At 45.9% G+C, this 24,042-nt stretch overlaps 1 protein-coding gene across 3 annotated transcripts in view; it reads right to left on the reverse strand.

Moving 5' to 3' along the window:
* Positions 1 to 24,042, reverse strand: part of POLA1 (DNA polymerase alpha 1, catalytic subunit) — a 1,013,915-nt gene that overhangs the window by 882,326 nt on the left and 107,547 nt on the right. For all 3 annotated transcript variants that reach the window (XM_029603088.1, XM_029603086.1, XM_029603087.1), the window contains 3 exons: positions 20,394 to 20,572; positions 3,427 to 3,539; positions 3,038 to 3,154 (listed from right to left, as the gene is read on the reverse strand). In XM_029603088.1, coding sequence (XP_029458948.1) covers positions 3,038 to 3,154; positions 3,427 to 3,539; positions 20,394 to 20,572 — 409 coding nt within the window. The remainder of the gene's footprint in view (positions 1 to 3,037; positions 3,155 to 3,426; positions 3,540 to 20,393; positions 20,573 to 24,042) is intronic.

Raw genomic sequence — 24,042 nt, forward strand, 5'->3', positions numbered from 1 at the left:
GCACTCCATGAAGTTAGCAAGTAGCACATTTAAAAAATTTTGAGAAAATTCTTTCACTCAACACAAAATTAAGCTTGAATTCATTGTCAGAGGATGTGGTTAGGGCAGTTAGTGTACCTGGGTTTAAAAAAAGATTTGGATAAGTTCCTGGACCGAAGTACATAAACTGCTATTAATCAAGCTGACTTGGGAAACAGCCACTGCTATTACTAGCATGGGATCTATTTGTTTGAGTACTTGCCAGTTACTTGTATCCTGGACTGGCCACTGTTGGAAACAGGATCCTGGGCTTGAAAGACCCTCAGTCTGATCCAGAATGGCAACATATGTTCTTAGACACCTCAGAGGCCTGCTTCAGCATAGCCTCAATCTTTCCAACCTGTGCACCCTTAGCTCTATGCCTCCGTCCAATGAAATGACAGTGTAGCTAGCCATAAATACACAACATTTAACAATTTGCCTCCAGGGAACCCATTTGAGCCAATCCACTCCCCATTATTCAGAGGAAAGGAATGGAAAGGCTCAGAATACTGCCAACATGGGATTCTCCCTAGAGCCAGGAGTCTCCTCCTCTCCCTTGTCTCGTCCAATCATTAAAATATGCAAGGACAGAGATGAAAGTTCTTCCCTATAGTATAGCAGTGCTATTCTCTCGCTCGGGAGGATATTCCTTTCTGCTCCTTTTCTTCCTTTTTTTTTTTTTATAAAAAAGAGTAGAAACAACCACACTGTTCCCCAGACAGACACATGATGGAAAACATCTAAATTTGAGTCCCAGGAAGAAGAATCCTGCCCGGAGAGAACAGAACCTCTTGCTTCCAAGTGTTGCATCATGCATGCCACTGCACCATGCACTAAACCCAACAATGTGGTGCTAAAAGAAGGTGGCCCCCAACTCGTCTCATTCCAGTACTCCCAACATGGCCACCATTCCCATCATGACAAAGGGGACCCTCACAAAACTGTCAAAGACACTCCAAAACCTCTCACTGCTAAAATCCACACTAAAGAAGAGACTACCAGGCCTGAGAACAAGGCACTGGAGTTCAAATGCAGTAGAAACATATGCAGCTAAAGCTACACCGCCGGCCGAAAAAGGAAAGCTCCATACACATCTCTGTGCTCTGTTGGAAAAATGGCCGCTGTTCCCATCACGGTAGAGAGGCCGCCAGCAAGAATGTATAATCCAGCAGACTCCACAACTGCAGTCCCCCTGGAATAGTCGACTTGCTCTGCTGCTCAACTCCTCTGACCTCCAAGAAATTGCAGCAAGATTAGAGTCCCCCACCAGCTAGCTGTTGACACACACTACAATTTATGCCAAGTGTCGTCCCTTCCTGTGCTCAGCCACCATGGACATGTTTGCCCCCACTGTCCTGCTCAGTTCAAGGAGCACCACCAAGACCAGGATCCCTGAAATCCAAGGTTGTCTCATCTGGAGCACTGCCACTGAAAGAGTTCTCCCTGCTTCAGTCATGTTCCTGTTTTTTGGGTTGGTTTTTTTTTATAACTATCAAAGCAGAGACTAAAGGAACTATTTTTTCCCCCAAGAGGATCCCAAGGGATCCAAGGCTCAGAGAGAGAAGCAAGGGATAAAAGGGAGGGGGGTGTGGGAAGTGAAAGAAGAGTTAAACAAACTGAAGCTTATTCCAGTCAAAACTGGTCCTGGACCCTGCTCAACTGAGGGAGGGAACACAAGGCTGTCACCACAGGAGCCACCTATAGTCCAAAAAGCAAGCCAGGAGGCCTAACCAAGCCCACAGGATATACTTGCCTACCATCTGCTGGAGAGAGAACACTAGAATTGGAATACTCTTATAAAAGCCAAAAAACCACAACAAGCAACAAACAAAGATTTGGCTAAAGAGAACTCTATATGTGTTCTCTAGCAACCATCATACATGGCCACAGTAAGCTGAGTGGCTTATATATGCAAGCTCGTATGGCTACTGGGCTTGAATAATCATCGGTTGCTGAGAATCTTAGAAAGTGCTACCACTAGGTGCCAAACAACTACCGTGTGAGCACTTATCTGATTCCACATGTAGAAGATGTAGCCCTTCAGGGTTATATGCATAAATCTTCTACATGTGGAATCAGATAAGTGCTCACACGGTAGTTGTTTGGCACCTAGTGGTAGCACTTTCTAAGATTCTCAGCAACCGATGATTATTCAAGCCCAGTAGCCATACGAGCTTGCATATATAAGCCACTCAGCTTACTGTGGCCATGTATGATGGTTGCTAGAGAACACATATAGAGTTCTCTTTAGCCAAATCTTTGTTTGTTGCTTGGAGAGAGAACACTGGCAGGCTAGTGTCAGCTGACGTCAGCAAGCCTGCTAATCTCTGTCTCCAACTGCTGGACACAGAGATTAGCTCCAATTCATCTGGACTGATTTGACTTTATGAAGAAGAATTAAAGATATAAAGTGAGTAGTAGGATAGGGGGCTCAGTAACCGGACAGAAGAAAGATCAGGAACCAGAGATCATGGTTCTAAGGAAGATATGAGCATTATATTGACAATAGAAATCAGTGAGACTTATTGAAGTCTGCTGGATATTTGAAAGTTTGTATCATATTTCCATTTTTCTCTTTTACTTAGATCATAGATTAATGCTTCCTTTTCTATAGAATTAGAAGTTCAAGGACAAAGCATCATCATTTGAAGCTGAATGTCAGGGGCTCAAAAGGGTGAGGGATACCTGATACATACTTCCAGTGAAGATGATAGAATTTAAAACAGTGACAGTTCAAGCATGCAGGGGACAGACAAAGGGATCCCTTCCTAACAGGGCAAAGGAGGTGACCAGAGATCAAGTGGGACCTTTAGCGGAACACTGGGCAAGCACAAATGTGTAGATTAGGTAGACCAGGAAGGACTTATCTACTGACATCTTCCATATTTCTATGCCTACTGTTACAATTCTAATACTAAATTTCTACTCTTTAGTAGAGGTCCTACAAACCTAGAAGAGGTCAGAGGAGAACCCCCATCCTTTAAGGGCAGGAAAAGAGATACTGCCCAGAACCAACCTTGGACTTGAACTTCATGATCTTGTATTTCTCAGCAATCTTTTCACTGAACTCCTGATAGACATTCATCATTGTTACGGGAGCTCCAGTGTCCTTCCCAGAGGACAGCTCTACTTGCTTAGAGAGGAGACACAAAGAGAAACTGAGAAGTAAATCCAGCTACTGCAACAAAAGATTACAAACTACACAGCAAAATTTTGAGGTGTGCAATAAATGAAAGACTGAGAAACAAATGTCATACACAAACTATGCGAATATTAAGCCATTTATGTAGCTGAAGAGCTTTTCAGAATAGAAGCCAGTATAAATACTAGAATACAACAGTACCAGTAGCTCAGTCTAGTGCTCATATAATTTATATGTACAGCTAAAAAAAAAAAAAAAGATACCGTTTCACGAGGCAAAAGGTATATTGTTCGCTCTATGTTCTTCACTGTCACACAACAGCTTACATAGGTCTTGGCTGATTCAATCCAAACTTTACCAAAAAGGTACACTACACCTGGAAAGCATAAAAGGCAATGATAAAGAACTTCAAAAAAAAGTCAAGAAGAAAAATACAAATCACAAAAGGAAATCTTTCAAACTCAGACATCACCAAAGTATTATAAGACTAACACAGAAACATCAGAGTCCTAATACCTTAAGGCACATAAGCAAAATTAGTGAATATTCAGTCAAGATATAACATGGCGGGTGAAGCAAGTTTTCTTACCATAAATGGTGTTTTCCATAGATGATAGGATAAATTGGCCATTGTGTGTGAATGACATCATCCGGCAGCACCAAATGGATTCCTCTCCAACACAGTAGAGCTTTGACTTCTAACTCAGCATGTGTGGGAATTCCCATGCGAGTGCTACCTCATGAGCCTCCTCAGTCAGTACCAGAGCTAAATCTAGCTATATAGTCAACTCTCCAGAGAGATGGATGGGCGTTCCATGGCTAATTTGTCCTAAGGAAAACACTGTTTATGGTGGGCGAACTTACTTTTTCCACTGACAAGCAGGCTGTATTAGCCATTACATATGGGGAATCCCAAGCAAAGGGTTGCAGCAGAGCATTTATTTAGTAAGCAACCCGGCCTCCAACATGGAGAGTGGACTACAGTGAAAACAGGTTCCAAAAAACTTACTTTCGGTCTTTAAGACGTTATCCAGACAGTAATAGGACGTGATGGCATGCGCTAAAGACCAAGTTGCAGATGTCCTCAATGGGCACCACACAAAGGTGAGCAACAGAAGCAGCCATGGCTCTCACTTGATGAGCTCTAAGAGTCTGTAAGTTGTAATCTAATCAATCAGTTAGAAAAAATACACTTGGTAGCCATGGTTCCCAGATGGTTTGAGTCATAGGATATGAAGAGCTGATTGGTTTGACAATGTGGCTGAGTCCTTTATTTTTTTTTTTGTAGTACACCCAAACCCATTTGCAGTCTAAAGCATGAAGGGCTTTTTCGCTGTCATAAGTGTGCGGCTTAGGAAAAATATAGACAGAAAGAGGGATTGATAGATATGGAAAGCAGAGATCATCTTTGGCAGAAACCTGGAGGAGTTCGGAAAAAACTACAAATGTGGTTTTAAAATCATGAGAGGTCTAGAACGGGTAGATGTGAATCGGTTATTTACGCTTTCGGATAGTAGAAAGACTAGGGGGCACTCCATGAAGTTAGCATGGGGCACATTTAAAACTAATCGGAGAAAGTTCTTTTTTACTCAACGCACAATTAAACTCTGGAATTTGTTGCCAGAGAATGTGGTTCGTGCAGTTAGTATAGCTGTGTTTAAAAAAGGATTGGATAAGTTCTTGGAGGAGAAGTCCATTACCTGCTATTAAGTTCACTTAGAGAATAGCCACTGCCATTAGCAATGGTTACATGGAATAGACTTAGTTTTTGGGTACTTGCCAGGTTCTTATGGCCTGGATTGGCCACTGTTGGAAACAGGATGCTGGGCTTGATGGACCCTTGGTCTGACCCAGTATGGCATTTTCTTATGTCTTATGTGGAGGATAGTGAGCAAGAGCCTAGAGTTCATTGACTCTTCTAAAGGAAGTGATGCCAACTATAAAAAAAATCACCTAAGTCAAAAATGTTAGTGAAGTAGATTCTAGAGGCTCAAATGGAGACTTCCTTAACTGGGAAAGAACCACACTAAGATCCCATGGTATAGGAGGTCTTTGAACCATGGATTTGTCAAGCAGCAGTCCTTTCATGAATCAAGATATTAGCAGATGAGTGGATAAGGCTTACTCTCCATAATATCATGGGTAGGCTGCTATAGCGCTGAGATGCCCTCATACCAAAGTTGTGGCAAAACAAATTTGAAAGGTGATGAACATTTTGTAGTAGATGCTGAGGCTGACATTAGAAAGGGTCAAATGCCTTCTGTACACACCATTTGGAAAATCTATTCTACTTTAAGGAATAGCTTAGTCTAGTTGATATTTTACTGTCATTTAGAAAACTATCACCAATCTCTATAGGTAGGTCAAGATCCGCAATCACTGAGCATTCAACCTCCAGGCTAAGTTGAGGGCAGCAAGGTTGGGAAGGTAGGGATGTCCCACTGTCTTGAGTTAACAGTACCAGGTCTGATCTCAATGGAATGGAAGAACTGCTGGAAAGTTGTATGATATGCGCATACCATGCTTATCTGGACCATGCTGGAACTATGAAAATCAGTTGAGCATGATCTTGAAGAACTTTTTGCACTGCTCTGGCTATGAGTGGGATTGGAGGAAAAGTGTACATGAAGTTTGCTCCCCAAACAAGGAGGTAAGCATTCTGAGCTAGCTGTCACTCAGTTGGAAGAACTGAGCAGAACTCATTTACCTTATTGATCTACTCTGAAGTGAACCAGTCTACTGCTGGTTGATCCCATAATTTGAAAATTTTGATGCAGAGACCACACATGTGGATGAAATATTATGCTGAGTTAATTTGCAAGTATGTTGGAGATCCCTGGGAGACAGAAAGCCTGCAACAGTGCTTGATTTGAATGCCCAAGTCCAGATCTTGAGCATTTCCCTGCAGAGGGGCTGTGAACCTGTTCCCCTTGTTTGACAATGTAAAACATGGCCACCTGGTAGTCTGTCTGAATGAGGATGCTCTTGCCTCAAAGGTGATTTAACACCAGCAATGCATTCCTTATTGCTCACAGCTCAAGCAGATGTATTTGATACAGACCTTCCTTGGGAGACCAAGTGCACTGAGTTTGAGAAGAGCAGACATGAGCTCTCCACACCTTTATGAAGGCTTCCGTTAAAGTTATTCGGTATAGAGGCTGACAGAGGCACACCCTCTCAAAGGACATGAGGTTGTCTTACTACCTGAGCCATCTCCTGGGACATTTGGACCATCGTAGAGAGGGACTGCGTAAGCTGATCCCTTTGGGAACGTAGCCCCAGTGAAAACAATGATATGCATGCAAGTTATTGGAACCACAAGTATGGCCACTGCCACATGTCCACAGATGACTAGAAGAGATCTCGCTGACATTTGCTGAGAGAAGTGCAATTTGTGAATCAACAAGAACATAATAGTTAATCGATCTGAGGGAAAAATGCTCTCTTCTGTAAGAAGTCTATCCACGCCACCATAAACTTCAGTCTTTAGGCTGGCACCAAATTTGACTTCTTGATCAGAAAACCTAAGCTCTGTTTCAAGGAGATTACCTGACTGCAGAATCCCAAGAATCTGCTGTGATAAACCAGTCATACAGATAGGTGAAGCTAGATATTTCATTTAGATGCAGCTCCAACACTGCTCTCTACATTAATGGTGGGGGTGGACGGGTAATAGAACCAAAAGGTTACTAAGAGCCAAGAGAAACAGATAAGTATGAAAAAAAGAGAGTGTGAACTTGCTGGGCAGACTGGATGGGCAGTTTGGTCTTCTTCTGCCGTCATTTCTATGTAAGATGGATTCCCACACATTACAGGTAAGCTGCTACTACTGCCAATTTCTCTTGCACATCCTCTCAAATGCTGCTGGCTCTAATGAGCACCTATGGATGATGCAGAAGTTCTAGAGATCAAATCTTTTAATGTTAAATTGTTTTATGCCTCTTAAGTGTACGAATAGCTGTTCCTTGCGATGTATTTTGTTGAATGCTTTAAGGTCTTTGTACACCGTTGTGATGTAAACACGAACGACGGTATATAAAATCTTAAATAAATTGAAAGATCCATAAACTGAACAGGTGGCAAGTACTTTCTTCCACATCAAAAAGGGCTAGGGATAGTTCATAGTCCTTGTCCAATTGAGGACAAGGTTTTAGCTTTTACAGTCATGGATATACTGAACTATGTAGAAATAATCTTAATTCATGCAGTTAACATGGAAGCTTGAAACATCTTTTTACCAAACTGATCTAGAAACTGGTGGTCTTTTCCAGGTAGTGAATTGGAATGAGTCCACATCTTTTTTGCTTTCTTCATCATGAATTTAAACACCACTTGAATGGTGTGCAATTGAGCACCACCAAATCCAGGAGATTTTATTAAAACACTTTTATACTGCATTATCTAAAATTCTAAAGTGGTTTACAGCATATTACATTCATAAAATTTAACTTAGTGTTTGGGTTTGCCAAGTACTTGTAGCCTGGACTGGCCTCTGTTGGAAACAGGATGCTGGGCTTGAGGGACCCTTGATCTGACCCAGTATGGCGATTTCTTATGTTCTTATGTACTTCAAATCAAATTTTCTTTGAAGGCCTCGAGGGCATTGCCTGGCACTGAGGGGACCAGAGGCTGTGTTAGGCCGTAGGGACCCAGCAAGAGCTCAGGTCCCTCCGGCTCAGGTACCGTGGTCTGGGAAACACGGTACACCAGCCGTATTTTCCTCCTTGGAGGACACGAGAATTGGGATTGCTCCAGTGGGGGGACATTGGTGGCCGCTCGGGAACAGAGGATCCCTTGGGCACCGGCTGCATCAGAAGGGCACCCAGCAGGACATCCAAACGCTCCAGCAGGAGCACTAGCACCAAAGGTAGAGGCTCGGGCACCGGTATGGGGGCTGGTGGTACCAGCAGCTCAACGCTCTGGAGTGCATTAAGCACCGTGGACTGCACCCTTCGGTTCAACTCCTCCTGAAAGTCTGGAGTGGCCAGGACTGATGGAGGGTACGAGGCGTTACCGGCTCTTCCTCGGATCTCCGAGGTGGCACGCTGCCCAGCACCGGAGTTGGTGGGGAACGCAAAGGACTACCAGGGGCATCGGAAGATGGGGCCTCTAATGATAAAGCTGCACTGTAGGAGGATCTACTGCAACTCCTTAGAGATTTATGCAGCTCCTCAATAGGGTGCACCTTAGAGGGATATCTGTTCCCAGGCAGGGACATCTATTCACAAGCATAACAATTCTGCTGGTCATGCTCTGGGGTCAGACAGATGTAGAAAAGCTCAGGACCATTAGTAATAGACATTACACCTTATCATATTTGCACCATTTGAAACTACTGACAGTTGGCTCTTTCTGCAACATCTTAAGGAGGAAAGCTTCTTGGAGGAGAGGGCAAGGATAACAACTTTTCTTTTTTTTTTTTTGGCTAGCACTGGAAAGTGCTTTTGTGTAGCTGCCGAGGCAGCAAGACAACACAAAATGAACAAAACAGATAAAAGGTAAGAATTCTTGAATTTGAGAAAAAAATATAAGTTGAGAGAGTACACGTCTATACTTTAGCTCGGAGGCTAAACAAGGAACTAGGAGGCTTACAAGGCAACACCTACGAGGGAATCCCCACACATGCTCCGTAGAGCTCAGAGCTCTACCATCCATTCAGTGCCACCAGATGACGTCATCCACATGTAGTAACTAATTCAGCTTGCTTATCATCAGAAAAAGAATCTCATTCATTAGCCAGACACGTCTATCAGCAGTAAAGCACGATTTTGGTTGTGCAGTCCCATTCAGTAATCACCGCTCAAAAGTTAAACGGTCAATTTTAAAAGCCCTACATGTATCAAAGCCAGGAGATATGAGTCTCAGGCCTGCACACGCCATATGGATTTTAAAAAGCGCGCAGGTATGCGCACAAATCAAAAAGTTTAAAAAAGGGAAGAGGCATGGGCGTGGTCTGAGCAAAGCATGAGCAGGACTTAGGCATTCCTGCAATTTATCTTGAAACGTGTGCACAAGCAGGTGCTTGGGTCCCCTACTGCGCAACTTTATTTCTGCTATGGATAGCATTAGTATTACAATATATAAAAAAAAATAGGCAAGTCAGAAGGTTTTAAGGGTCGGGGTTAAAAGGGTACAAGGAGGCTAAACAGGGGGGGGGGTGTTAGGAAATCCAATGAACAATGAAAAAGGGCTAATGCGTCGGCGCAAGTTGATTTAAAATCCCTTTGCGCGCATCCATATAAAATTGTACACACATGTACAGCCAATTTTATAATGTGCACGCATATACACAATTATGTTATAAAATGGCTGTCTCCACAGCACAAGCCGGCAGACGTGCACACATGTGCACCCATGCGGCTGTTTAAAAATTACTGTCTACGGTAGCAGTTTAAAAACCCTTACACTTCAGCATATACATGTTAATACGTAAGGAGCAATCTCCCAAAGGGCAGGACTGTCATATCTGCCACTGGAGAGATGCTGCTTAACCTGAGCAATGGAATGGGTGCCTCCATTTAGTCTTCACTTCAGAACCAGCACATACCACCCACTGATGAGACCAGCTCAGAGAGTTTACACCAACAGCAGTACACGAGGACTTGTTGGGAAAAAAAAAAGCTGTCACAGCATTCTCACTCAGCTTTTATGTATTGCTATTAAAGGAAAATTGGTTCTTACCCGCTAATTTTCGTTCCTGTCGTACCAAGGATCAGTCCAGACCGCTGGGTTGTGTCTCCCTTCCAGCAGATGGAGTCAGAGAAAAAAGCTGAAAGGCACCCCCCTCTTACACTGGTGTGCCACCTGCAATCCTTCAGTATAATCCATACCATAGCAGAATAAAACATATCATAACCTGAACATAAGAACCAATGGCTATATCAAACCACCTAATGAAAAAACTGCATAACTTCTGGAACTTATGTACATGGAGGGAGTACTTCCATATGCAACGTGAATGCTATCCACTTGAGAATATTCTGCAGAATGAAAACGATACCGAACGGACTCTCCATATTCCATGGGCGGGCGTCTGGACTTATCCTTGGTACTACAGGAACGAAAATTAGCAGATAAGAACCAATTTTCCTTTCCCTGTACGAACCAGGATCAGTCCAGACTGCTGGGATGTACTCAAGCTGCCCTAAATGGGGTGGGACCTGGAGAGTCCTGCTCGAAGAACACTACTGCCAAATCAGTTGCCATCCAGAGCACGGCGTCCAAACGGTAAGGCTTAGCAAAACTATGTAAAGATTTCCAAGTAGCCGCTCTGCAAATTTCCTACAGCCCGCTTCCAAACCATCTATTACTGCGCACCCAAGACATATATATGTTGAAGTTATGGCTTCCTTCAACCATCGGGCAATAGTGGCTTTAGTTGCCTTATGTCCTTTCTTAGGACCACTCCATAAGACAAACAGATCAGACAAAAGAAAAGCATTAGTGACCTCCAGATAGCGAAACAGAATCCGCCGCACATCTAATCTTCGCAAGTCGCGAGCCTGAGGTGAATTCCAATCCAAATCCATGAAGGCAGGCAACTCCACGGTCTGATTCAAATAAAACTCTGACACGACCTTCGGTAGAAAGGAGGGCACCGTCCTAAGGGACACCCCTGAATCCGAAAACCTGAGAAAAGGCTCCCTACAGGACAACGCTTGAAGCTCAGAGATGCACCATGCTGAAGTGATAGCCACCAGGAAAATCGCCTTAAGTGTCAAGTCTTTCAAGGTGGCCTGCTTCAAAGGCTCAAACAGAAGACTGCACAAGCTACAGAGAACCAGATTCAAACTCCAAGGAGGACACACTGTACGAGCCGGAAGGTTCAAACGTTTAGCACCTCTCAGGAAACGCGTTACATCCGGAAGAGACGCCAAGGATGTCCCGTCAATCTTTCCCCGCAAACATCCCAGGGCTGCTACTTGAACCCTGAGAGAACTGCACACCAAGCCTTTCTTCAGACTCTCCTGTAAGAACGCCAGAATATGGACAATTGAGGCACGCTGCTGAGACACGTTCAACCCGCTACACCAGGAATCGAAAACCTTCCAGACTCGAACATAGGTGAGCGAAGTAGACGTTTTTTGCGCCTGCAGGAGGATGGAAATAACCAAATCCATATAACCTTTCTTCCTCAACTGCTGCCTCTCATAAGTCAAGCCGCTAGACAGTGATCCACTTGATCGAAAAATACTGGACCTTGTCGAAGAAGATTTGGTAGATGACCGAGCCAAAGAGGACCGTCCACCGCTAAGTTGATCAAATCTGCAAACCACGGCCGCCATGGCCACGAGAACAATTGAGCCTGTGTGAGCCTCTATCCTTCGCAAGACTTTGCCCACCACGGCCAGAGAGGAAAGACGTACAGCAGAACGTAGCAAGGCCACGGCAGGACCAGAGCGTTCAACACCTTCTGCCCCGTGTTCCCTCCTGCGACTGAAAAATCGAACTGCCTTTGCATTTCTCCGAGTCGCCATCAGGTCCAGGCAAGGAACACCCCACCAATGAGACAAGATGCATCGCCTCCTCGGAAAGTTCCCACTCTCCAGGATCTAGATGCTGGCGACTGAGAAAATCCGTCTGAACATTGTCGACCCTGGCTATGTGAGAAGCGGAGCAGATGGCGCTCCACTCAGAGCATTAGTCGGTCGGCCTCCAAAGCCACTGGACGACTTCTGGTTCCCCCCTGACGATTGATTTAAGCCACCATTGTCGCATTGTCAGACAATACTCGCACTGATAGCCGGCTCACCAGGGGGAGAAAACTGCGCAACATCAGACGTACTGCTCTGGTTTCCAAGTGATTTATGGACCATTTCGCCTGCTGCTCTGTCCATCGGCCCTGTGCTGCCCTTGATTGGCAAAACCGCACCCAAGCCGGAAAGGCTGGCGTCTGTCGTCACGATCACCCATTGGGGCTCCTCCAGGTCCATGCCACGCTGCACGTGGGCTGGAATCAGCCACCAATGGAGACTGGACCTGGCAGGTTCCAAGAGCGGCAATCGAATCTGGAACTCTTCCAACTTCGGGTCCCAACGAGAAAGCAAATGTTGCTTACCTGATGTAACAGGTGTTCTCACAGGACAGCAGGATGTTAGTCCTCACAAATGGGTGACATCGAGGATGGAGCCCTGTACGGAAAACTTTTCTGTCAAAGTTTCAACAAGCTTTGACTGACACTGGCACACTGGGTGCACTGAGCATGCCCAGCCTGCAATTATCCCTGTGAGCCACAGGTGTCTCCCTCAGTCTCGTCTTATAGCTAAAAAGCGCAAGCGAAACTAAAATAAAAGTATACAGACCCAACTCCGCGGGGGTGGCGGGCGGGTTTCGTGAGGACTAACATCCTGCTGTCCTGTGAGAACACCTGTTACATCAGGTAAGCAACATTTGCTTTCTCACAGGACAAGCAGGATGGTAGTCCTCACAAATGGGTGAGTACCGAGCTGAGGATGCCCGGGAATGCACCAGATACACCGCAGATGCGCAAAGGCGTAACGACTGAGGTGGAAATGGGAACGGAGGGCATCCGCAACACCATAATGGGTTCGTGGAAGGATGTTGGGTAGTGAATTGAAAAAAGTAAGAGTAGGCGGACTGGCCAAACATGGAGCATGCCGGCTAGTCAAATGTAAGCAATAATAGGCTGCGAAGGTATGGAGAGGACTCCAGGCTGCAACCTGATAAAAAAGTACAAGCAGCAGTAACCAAAGGGAAGCTGTTAAGGCTAAGACGGACACAACAGTATGTGGATACCCACAGTGTTGTAGTGAAATGTCTGCTTGTTGGTAGGAAAGGAAATATAGACCACTTAATCAGAAGGATTAGGTCTGTGTGGCCACTGGAAGTAGCAGCTTGACCCTTGCATGAAGGAAAGAGTCAAGTGGAATTCACATGGAATGCAGTGCAATGTAGATAGAATGTAAGCGCAGCATTACTGTCCAGGAATGTGGAAAACCCAGTCTCTCCCTAGGGCGAGAGAGAGAGGTTAGGAAAAATTAATAGAGTATTTCCTGAGGAAAGGAGATACAACATCTACCTGAAAAGGATAGAAAGTTGAATGCGTAGAACTACTCAGTGGCAGAGGAACGGAGTCAGGTGAGTATGGAAAGAGTGCATAACTCACGGACCCTGCTGGCAGGAATGACATTAAGAGGGAAAGAAGTTCCCTTGCCAAACTGTGGAAGAGAGGAATGGAAAGGCTCAAACGTAGAATGTATGAGACTTATAAGGAGAATATATATGTTCATTCCGTGATTAGAGAAATAGAGGCGGCTTGATCAGTGGATAATCCATGGTAAGCCGACTCAGAGAGGATTACCGAAAACGGGAACCCAACTCCCAAAACGATACACCTCCTAAGAGAAAGGTGTATCTATGTGGAGGATGTCTGGAGAACAGAATCCGAGGGAGTAAGAAAAAATGGTGGAAAAGTAAAAGGGGTAATACCTCTTTTTTTTTTTTTTTTTTTAGCATCAGGAGGTAAAGCCTGCCATATTAAACGGCAAGATTTATGTTTAGAAGGTTTTGTGACGCTACCAGAACCTAAGAACATCAGTAAGTCTATGATTTGGGACTGACTGGTGAGGGAATAAAAGGTTACTGATATGATGGATTGAGAAGTATGGGAAGCATACTGATCTCAGTCAGGGAGTGGGGAAAAGAATACTGAACCCCATCCCAGTTCAACATTAGAAGAATGCTGGCTACGAGAGGCAGCAGAAGAGATATATTGAAGAGGCCTTTGATGGAAGAAAAGGCATCTAAGGGAACGCATAGGAAACATGTGTAGGGAGCAGAACCTGTGCATCGTATGGAATGATGCAGACGCAGAGGAAAGTTTAGTTAAACTCAGCGTTAAAAGATTTGCCCTGTACACATGTAATTGAGACCATTCGAGAGGATAGAACCTACGTGGAGAAGGTCAGATAGAGCGTTCATTAAATCTCTTAGATATGTGGCCCAAGGATGCATGAAGTGAACAAGGGCCAAGGGTAGAGCTGCGCAGCTGTCTGGCAGAGCAGCTAAGAGGTTGTGCGTGCTTATGAGTTGGAAAGCACATTGTCCCTATGCTGTCTGTCTGTATGCACAAAGAATTGTTGCAAAAGCAGTATTGGAAGGCATAAGGGCATAACTCATGGGTGCAACGTCCAGGACGTTTATGAGAAACTATGCTGGAGTGCAATAGATGCATAATGGGTTGACAGCTTTCAGGAGAAACTTTATAACCCTAAGGAATTGCGAGCATGAGTCGAAGGAGACTAGGTCCTAGTTCGAACTGGGATAAGAATCAGGGACGAAAGCAATGAAACCACTTAGGTCCATTGAGTATAGAATGTCACTGAATATAACCCATAGCAGTTTTGAATTATGAGAAAAATGCATAGTGGGAAGAAACCCCATAGCCCAACCATGAAAAGTTGAAAGGCTGAGGTTATGGAAAATATGCGCAGGGACATATAACAATGTATCAGAATGTCTGTGCGCATGCTGGACAAGAGGGTCTTAAGACTGTGGTGTCCAGAAGTGTTACAGAAGGGATTTATGGCAGTGACAGTAATCCCAGTTAGTAAATGTATAGTGAGTCCTGAAAAAAGTGAGAGCTCCTTGCATGTACTGAAAGTGGTTAGCAGTAGTCTATGCAAGGAAAGTGAATGATGTTACACTCCGCAGAGAAAACAGCATTCACCAACAGTGATGCAAGAGACAGTTCACTTACCGAAGCTGGTGCCAGCGGCAGAGCTTGGGGTTGTAATGTTGACTCACCATAAAGCACACAGAAACATTAAAATAATGTACTTACTGCAGTATGGAGTGATGGTAACCAAAGATACCATTGTACCTGTGACGTCTAAAGAAAGTTGGATTTTCTTAGGTCCAGGATGTGCGGAGAGTAACTATTTTCTGTTAAAAGAAAGAATAGTGCAATTAAAACTCCCCAACTCCCCTCCCTTCTCCCCTCTGCACTTCGTAGCGCCTGGGGGAGTGTACCGGGACTTTGGTACAAGGTGGGGTGGCCGCTCTGATATCTGACCAGATGGGAGACCAGGAGGTGTCCCAATGGAGGATATCATGTAGGCTCCTGCAGGTGTGTGAGCGGTAAGTGGTACCCGCATTTCTGTATGCTGTACAAGGAGACACTGAGACCTGTGACCAGGCCTCAAGGTGGACTTGTACATGGGGCAATGGTTGCTGAATCTCATGTTTAGCAGATCAGCCAATGCAGCTGGACCTTGGTTGGGAGGGAACCAAGAGTCAGAGCATTGGTCGGCACAGGGACTTGTTACTGACAAGAGAAGAAGCCCTGCTGCAATCCCAAGAAGATAGAGGGGTTCTCCTGATATTGTGGCTAACATAGCTAACATAGTGATATGTGACACTAATACAGTTCTAAAAGGCACATGACCCAGAACTTTTCGAACCACGGTCCGAATGGGAGAACACAACTCTATGGGAATGCCGCCGAAGCGGGTACTTACCATCCGACGTGGATCACCGCAAGACGAGCCGGTGAAGATTGTTGACCCCGACGGTCTCCGGAGTCCTCGAGGGTAAGGCCGGGGACGTAAACGTCCATCTCGCTCTGAAACCCGGTATGGTGGCACAGGTACAGAGGAGACAGGCCAGGCGTGAGTGGCGTTTAGACTGCTAAGTGTAACAGATGGCCATAGTCCCACACCACTTGACGGTGGGGCACGCCAGGAACAGAGGAGCCCTAACGGAACTCATGTTCCCTTCCCTCGTCACAGCGGCTCGATGTGTCGTGACGCCAATGCAGAAGCTGTCGGACCTGGATCCGGAAGTTCTGGATCACCAAGGACTGCCAAAACTGTAGGAACAGTGCTGATGGCAGTGGTGATGTCGCTCTGCCAGAGCGTTGTCCAGCCTGGAGAAGGATGGCACCGATGTGCTGGATGGCGTCAGCGGCAAACGATCACGATGTCGGCAATGATGGGTGCCACGGTGCTCGGCCCGGTCTTTCCCCAGCGCCAAGATGGAAGCCCTCGTCGTCCTGGAAGGCGATCGATGACGAACTGTCAGCACGCCTGCTCTGCTCCTGACACAATGGAGTGTCTTAAGCTAATACGGGGCTTAAAAAAGAACCCAAAGCGTGGAGCAATGTGAGGAGGCGAGGGTATTATGTGGCGGTGCTATGTCGGTATTGACGATATTGAAGGCAACCTAAGGGGCTTCGAGGATATCATCAAAATGGGTATGAAAAATCGTCGATGACTGGCCAGGAGAATGATGACAGTGACGGGCACTGACAGCAGTGGCATAGGTATCTTTGAAACGATGTGGAATCGAATAATCGAAAAACATTGCCGTTATTGAAAAAGATACCGGCATCGACTGAGTCTAAGTCGAATCAATAGGGCGTCAAGGACACCGAAGGAAAACGGAGGTGTCGAGGGCATCGATGCATGGAGGCGGGCATTTATGCCGTTTGTGGCATGGCCACGGGCATCAACTATAGGGCCACAGACGTTGACGGTATCGATTTGGACAGACTCAGATTTCCAAGTGTACATGGCATCGGTGCCCCAGACACGTGTGTCGGTGGCATCGATATGGACACGTATGGAATCGATGGCATGGATCTCCCAGTCGATGAATTCCATCCCGGCATCAACGCCAGTCCTGGAATCGGCATGGGCATCGATGCCAGCCATAAGGCTGGCATTGGCATCAACGCCCATCCACGGAATCGAGCCGGCATGGATACCCACCGATGGGACCCACCTGGGCATCGAATTTCACCGATGGGAGCAGCCTGGCATCGACTGCCCTCGATGGATGCATTCTAACATAGATGCCCATGGATGAAACACCTGGGCATCGGTGTCCATCGATGCAAAAGGACCCGGCACCGATGCCATCGACGGACAAGCCATCCGGCACCGATGTCCATCGATGGGGACCATCCGGCACCGATGTCCACCGATGGGGACCATCCGGCATCGATGCCCACCGACGAATCGATGTGGCACCGATGCCCACCGATGGAAAAGGGCTGGACATCGGTGGGGAGGATGGGGCATCGATGGCATCCCCAAAAGGGGGGGTGGCATCGATGAAGTGACCCTGGGATCGTTAAAAAGTGTCTCGGGCAGCGGTGGCGGCGACCCGAGTATGCATGGCAGTGACTAACAGCGTGTGCGTCAATGGCATGCATCCGGGTAGGGACGGCACCGAGGAAGCCCAAGGAAAAAAACAGTGCGTAGGAGGAAAAAGCCTGGTAGCACTGAAAAGCAAAAAACATGGATAAAGGCATCAGGGCACCGTGGGGGGAGGGGCGCTGATGACATATAAAAGCCCAGGGCGGTTTAGGAGGGTCCCGGTGTAGCGATAGGGTATCGACTGCGTGAGGGTACCAGGGAACGAAGGACTTGAAGCTACAGAGGTCCTAAAGTTAAGGAAAAAATCCCTACCCCACTAGCATAAGCAAGCAGAGTGTCACAGAGATACTCGCAAGCTGTTTAAAGCTAACTGAAAAATGGGGGAAGGGAAGGCTTCAGTCAGTTAACAGCCTTAAGATAGTGACAGGAACCGACCGAAAAATAAGAATTAGTACTCACCGAGCGTCGTAAAAACGTACGCGGAGGGAGACCTGTGCAGGGAAAAGTGTTTTTTGAAGTGAAAAGTTAAGTGTTTCCATGAGGTAATTAGTTAAAAAATCCTCACAGAGCTCCAACCGCTATGCTGACTGCAGAGCGGAAAAAAGAAGACTGAGGGAGACACCTGTGGCTCACAGGGATAATTGCAGGCTGGGCATGCTCAGTGCACCCAGTGTGCCAGTGTCAGTCAAAGCTTGTTGAAACTTTGACAGAAAAGTTTTCCGTACAGGGCTCCATCCTCGATGTCACCCATTTGTGAGGACTACCATCCTGCTTGTCCTGTGAGAAAGTAGCCCTCTCTGCAAGGGTCTCATATGAGCCCAAGGGACTAACTCTAGAGTAGACGCCATAGAACCAAGCACCTGGCAAATAATCCCAAACCCGGGGTAGTGGTAGATCTAACAGCCACCAGATCTGCGCCGTTAACTTGTCGATTCGCTCCTGCGTGAGAAAGACCTTGCCAACCGATGTGTCGAACCGAGCACCCAAGACGTTCAGCACCTGGTATGGGACTAATTGGCTCTTGGCAAAATTGACGACCCAACCGAGGGACTGAAGCCGGTCTACTACCGATTGAACCGCTGCCCTGCAAAGCTCCTCCGACTTTGCGCAGATGAGCCAATCGTCCATATAGGGATGAACCAAGATCCCCTCCCACCTGAGAGCCGCAGCTACTACCACCATTACTTTGGTGAAGAAGCGGGGAGCTGTCGCCAATCCGAATGGGAGCGCCTGAAACTGATAATGCTCGCCCAGAATCATGAACCTGAGAAAAAGCAGATACTGTTCGCAGATCCCTATGTGAAGATACGCTTCCGTCAGGTCTAAAGAAGCCAAATATTCGGAGTGGACGGCCGCAATGTGTACCCGAAGCGCTTTGTTCGCATTCTTCAGATCCAAGATCGTGCAGAAGGAGCCCTCCTTCTTGGGAATCACGAAATATATGGAGTATCTGCCGGTCCTGAAATCTTCCGGCAAGACCAGGACAATGGCTCCCAGTGTTTCAACCGGCCCAGGGTTTGAGTCACCGCTGTCCGTTTTGTGCAGGCCCCGCAGGGCGACATCAGTAACAAGTCTTGCAACGGGCGTGCAAAATCCAAAGTGTAGCCGTGTTCGAAGATGCTTAGAATCCACTGGTCCAACGTAACCTTGACCCACTCCTTGAAGAAGAGAGACAGGCGGTCGCCTATCACCAAAACAGAGGAGTGGGGTCAGGACACCCTCATTGGGAGGATTTGCCTCCAGAAGATCCCTAAGGACCCACATCGTGGAGAGGCCTGCGGCCACGAAAGGAATGAGACCAAGCCTGAGACCTCGTCGACGGCTGATGTGGAGTGAAGGCCGGAGCCCTGCCCTGCCGAAACTTCGCTGTCCCCGGAACAGAGGGCGCGCCGACCCAAAAGTCCTGGAGATTCGAGGCTTACTGTCCCCTAGGGATTTGATAAGGGCTTCCAGATCATCCCCGAACAAGAATTTCCCTGTAAAAGGGAAGATTGCCTAGCTGGGCTTTGGAGGAAACATCAGCCGACCAGTTGCGGAGCCACAGAAGCCTTCTAGCAGAGACCGCTGAAGCCATAGTGCGCAAGGACGCCCGAAGATGATCATACAAGGCATCAGAGTGTAAGCCACAGCCACCTCCACGCGATCTGCTTTCTCCGCTTCCGCTGGAGGCAACTCCTGCGTGGTGAGCAACCGTTGCCCTCAACGAAGAGTCGCCCTTCGCATGAGGCTACTGCAGATCGCTGCCCTAACGCAAAGCGCCAAGACCTCAAAAATCCTCTTAAGAAGGACCTCCAGCTTCCTATCCTGAAGAACGGTAGAATTTTAACGCTGACAAGCAGCCACCCAGGGGAAAAACTGCCCCGGGACCTCAATCGCGGCCCAGGCAGCCCCCCGAGGAATTATGCTGTCTCAGGATGCAAGAGGGAGGGACCGGCCCACCGGTAAATCCCCCTACTCACCGGTAGAAGAAGCGGCTCCAGTAAAATAGCTAACGGGGTATCTAACCCCAGCCGTGCCTCAATCAAGGCCGCAGCCTCGAGAGGACCGAGTCTGCTCACCTCCAGAAGTAAACTAACTTTTTATTATTTTTTTTAAACACCTTGATTTAGCCACTGGTAGAAACAAACACCCTTAGGTCTTATAATTTCTAGTTTGCTTTGTTTTCTTTTTAAAGGATCAGGACCGCAGGTTCTGTCACCCTCATCTGCTGGAGTCAGAGAAATACTGAAGGATTGCAGGTGGCACACCAGTGTAAGAGGGGGTGCCTTTCAGCTTTTTTCTCTGACTCCATCTGCTGGAAGGGAGACAACCCAGCGGTCTGGACTGATCCTGGTACGTACAGGGAAATCCAAATCTCACAGGAGTGAAAGAATTCATTAGGTTATTCCTCCAAAGAAGATGATCACATAACACTTTCTCAGATTCAAACATATTTGAATAAGGAAGCAGTAGTCATAATTTAGCCAAATATGTGCTGAAGTTAGTTTGCACTCACAGAACTAGCATTATTTCACCCGTATCAACCAATCTGTAAACTAAGCCACTGTCTTCCTCATTCCCCCACAGAAAGATTCCAGCCCATTACCCAAGGCAGCACACGTACTACATACCAGGCTGGTGATACTGATCTTCATAAGCATCCAGCCAGTAAAATTTAAAGACCTGCTCGCCATCAGCCCCATTCATTAAAGGGAGCCGACCCAAGTCCACCTGAACTTCCGGTGCCACCAAATCACTTTCCTCTTTGTCCATTCGATCCCAGCAAGATACCTCCAGGAGTGTCCGATTTCTGAAAATATCAAATAAAACAAACCTCATGCCATTTTTCTCCTCCTCCTTTGATCTTCCAGCTCATTCAAAACCAACCTGTACTTGGATACAGGTAAAAGAAAAAAAAGGGAGGGCAGGAAAGAGTTGCAGTTTGGGCATGGGATTTTCTTTTTAAAGAATTATGAGCATGTTTTATCTCAGCTGATTAGTTCTGAATGTTTTTACTTAGAATGGAAGCCTCTGGTACTTTTTTTTTTTTTTTTTTTTTTTAATTATTTTATTTTATAGAGCATCTCAAGATAATTGTGAATCATTGATACCTCAGGGTCAAACAAACGGCCAAATGTCTGTCTGGAGATTCAAAAACCTAATTTTAGGACATTTCAATGCCTTTTTGGATCAGGACAGTTCCAAATATAATTCCTGAATTTCACTCGTTAATTTCAGCATTGGGGGGGGGGGGGGGGGGGGAGGGTCTGCAGATTGTGAATAGGAGCAGCCTAGTGGTTAGAGCAGTAGGCTGAGAAACAAGGAAACCAGGGTTTAAATTCTGCTTGTTCTAGGGATACTCCTTGTGACCTTGGCAAGTCACTTCACCCTCCAAAGCCTCAGGTACAAACAGAGTCTAAGTCCTCTGGGGAATACCTACTGTATCTGAGTGTAACGTATCCTAAGGTCAGGTTTGGAAAGGCGAGTAATTTAATCCAAAAGTGATACTCCAATTCATAATTTGGACAATGTTATGGACTTGATAAGTGTCTCAGATGCTTTGTAGTGCTTCATACTGCATCAAAATGTTGATGCTGTCCCCAGAACGTGGGCACGCCATCATTTGGTATCTCTCTCTCTTCGAGGTACCCATCAGAGTAAGGTGTGTATTCAGACTACACAGTTTTAGGGCTAAATCAGCAATGAAAAGTTCTAGATTACTATAGGAAAATTGGTTCTTACATAGAAACATAGAAAAAACAGCAGAAAAAGACCAATCGGCCCATCCAGTCTGCCCAGCAAGCTCCCACACTTATTTTCTCATACTTATCTGTTTCACCAACCACGTTCAGGGCCCTTGTTGGTAACTGTTTGATTCGAATTTTCTGCCACCCCCTGCCGTTGATACAGAGTGTAATGTTGGAGTTGCATCAGAGGTGAATCATAAGGCTTAATGGTAGTAACCGCCACATCAAGCAAGTTACCCTGATGCTTGTTTACCCAGACTGCACAGATCAATGCCTTGTTGGATGCTGCCTGAATGTAAATCCTCTTTTCCACATTTCCCCCTGCCTTTGAAGCAGAGAGCAACGCTGTATATGCATTCAAAGTGAAGTATCAGGCTTAACTGGTTTAGGGTAGTAACCGCCGCAATAAGCAAGCTACCCCCAACACTTGTTCACCCAGACTGTGTAGTTCAGTCCTTGTTGGTTGTTGTCTGAATGCAAATCCTCTTTTTCACATTTCTCCTTGCCTTTGAAGCAGAGAGCAATGTTGGAATTGCATTAACCGTGTGAAGGCTTATTGAGTAAGAGTAGTAATCACCAGGTAGTAGCCACCATTCCAGCAAGCCACCCCCATGGCTCTTCTCTTCATTCCCATCCTCTAGCCTTTATGGATCCACAGTATTTATCCAATGCCCCTTTGAAATCCTTCACAGTTTTAGTCTTCACCACTTCCTCTTGAAGGGTATTCCAGGCATGCACCACCCTCTCTTACCTGCTAATTTTCATTCCTGGAATACCACAGATCAGTCCAGACAAGTGGGTTTATGCATCCCTACCAACAGATGGAGGCAGAGAACAAAACTTTGAAGCACTGCTACATAACAGACCTGCAGTCCCTCAGTATTGACCTGTACCCAAGCTAGGATGTCTAACCCCAAAACTCCAGGATTTCTTCCTCTAAAAAGCACTGAGGAAACAAGATGGAACTCCCAAGCAAACTGAACCCTATGGCCAAGAAAAAGGAATTTTGAGTCTCAAACAAGCAAGCATCATATGCAATTACCATATTTTCATTTATATAACCCACAGGTTAAAGACAAATTTACATTCTGAATCAGTGGTGTGTAGGTTATACATGTACTTACATTCACAGGATCTGGTGCATGTGAAAGAACAGAAGAAAATCAACTGAAGGCATGAAATGTTACAACAAAACAATATATCGTTTTATTAAACAAAATAGCACATGGTCATTATTTTCAAAGTCACTCAGCATCCCTGCAAGACTAATAGTCATTTACAAAGTAAATCCATTTAGTAAGTCTTTTGTAAATTTTCTTGACATCATCTTCCTTTTCATCGGCAGATGGAAAGCCTTCAAAGTCAGTGTCGGCATCTGTGTCGGCAAAATGTTCTGCAGCAAATGCCTCAGCTTTGTCGTCTCCCAATTTGTATTCTTAGTCATCACTAGAGTCTGAATAAGTTGTCACTCTGAAGTAAGCCTGCCTTCTGAAACCCATGGATAATGGTATTTGGCTTCACAGCATTCCAAGCAGTTTCTACCCAACAGCAAACTTCTGCATAAGTAGCGTGCCATTGTTTCCCGGAAGGAGTGAATGAATGAGTTCCCTCTTGCATCCACTTATCCCACTCCTTTCTTATTAGAGTTTTGAATGTGTGATTGACAGCAATGTCCAATGGCTGTAATTTTCAAGTAAGTCCACCTGGGATGACCGCAATATGAGCCCCAGCGTTATTTATCATCTTCACAGATTCTAGTTTGTGGGCTGCCATTGAGTCAAAGATAAGTAAAGATTCCTGAGTGAAAAATCCACCAGATCACGCACGGAAGCACTTGTCAACCCACTCTTTCATAACATCCTCATTCATTCATCCTTTTTTGTTGACAGTCACAACCACACCTCGAGGAAATTTTTCGTGCGGCATTGTTGTGCATTTGAAAATTGCCAGTGATTTCAATTTCCTCCCATAGGCAGCACAGGCTAGAACAGTGAAGCTGGTCCTTTCATGGCCTGTTACAATCGAAACTGTCTTGCTGCCTCGTTCAGCAACTGTTCTAGTTGCTGGAATGTCAAATGTCATAGGGACTTCGTCCATGTTAAGAAAACTTCCCGGTAAAAGATTACCTTTAAGACGCTCACCTGACGAAATCACAGAAGCTAACCATTTTCTCTTCCCAATCTTCTGGTAGCTTTTGACCAATGGTAGTTCTCGCCCTAATTGACAAATTGTTTCTACGCATAAATTTGTGAACCCAATTAACTCCTCCGGTAAAATCGTGTATTTTCATCTCCATGGCAAGCGCTTTGGCCTTCTGTTTGATGCTGATAGTAGAAATCACACTGCAACGCTCTCTGCGATAGTATAAACTGTTTCAAATTCGGTTCAAGATTGGCCACTTAGACTTACCACGAGGAGCACGTTTGCTCGGGTTAAGTTTATTCAAGGTTTCTTCTTGGCAGCACCATTCGCGGACTGACTTCTCATCAAAAGAAAATACACTTCCAGCCTCTCTGTTTCCATGTTCTTTTGC

This window comes from Rhinatrema bivittatum, chromosome 5 (genome assembly GCF_901001135.1).
Source record: "Rhinatrema bivittatum chromosome 5, aRhiBiv1.1, whole genome shotgun sequence".
Classification (NCBI taxonomy): domain Eukaryota; kingdom Metazoa; phylum Chordata; class Amphibia; order Gymnophiona; family Rhinatrematidae; genus Rhinatrema; species Rhinatrema bivittatum.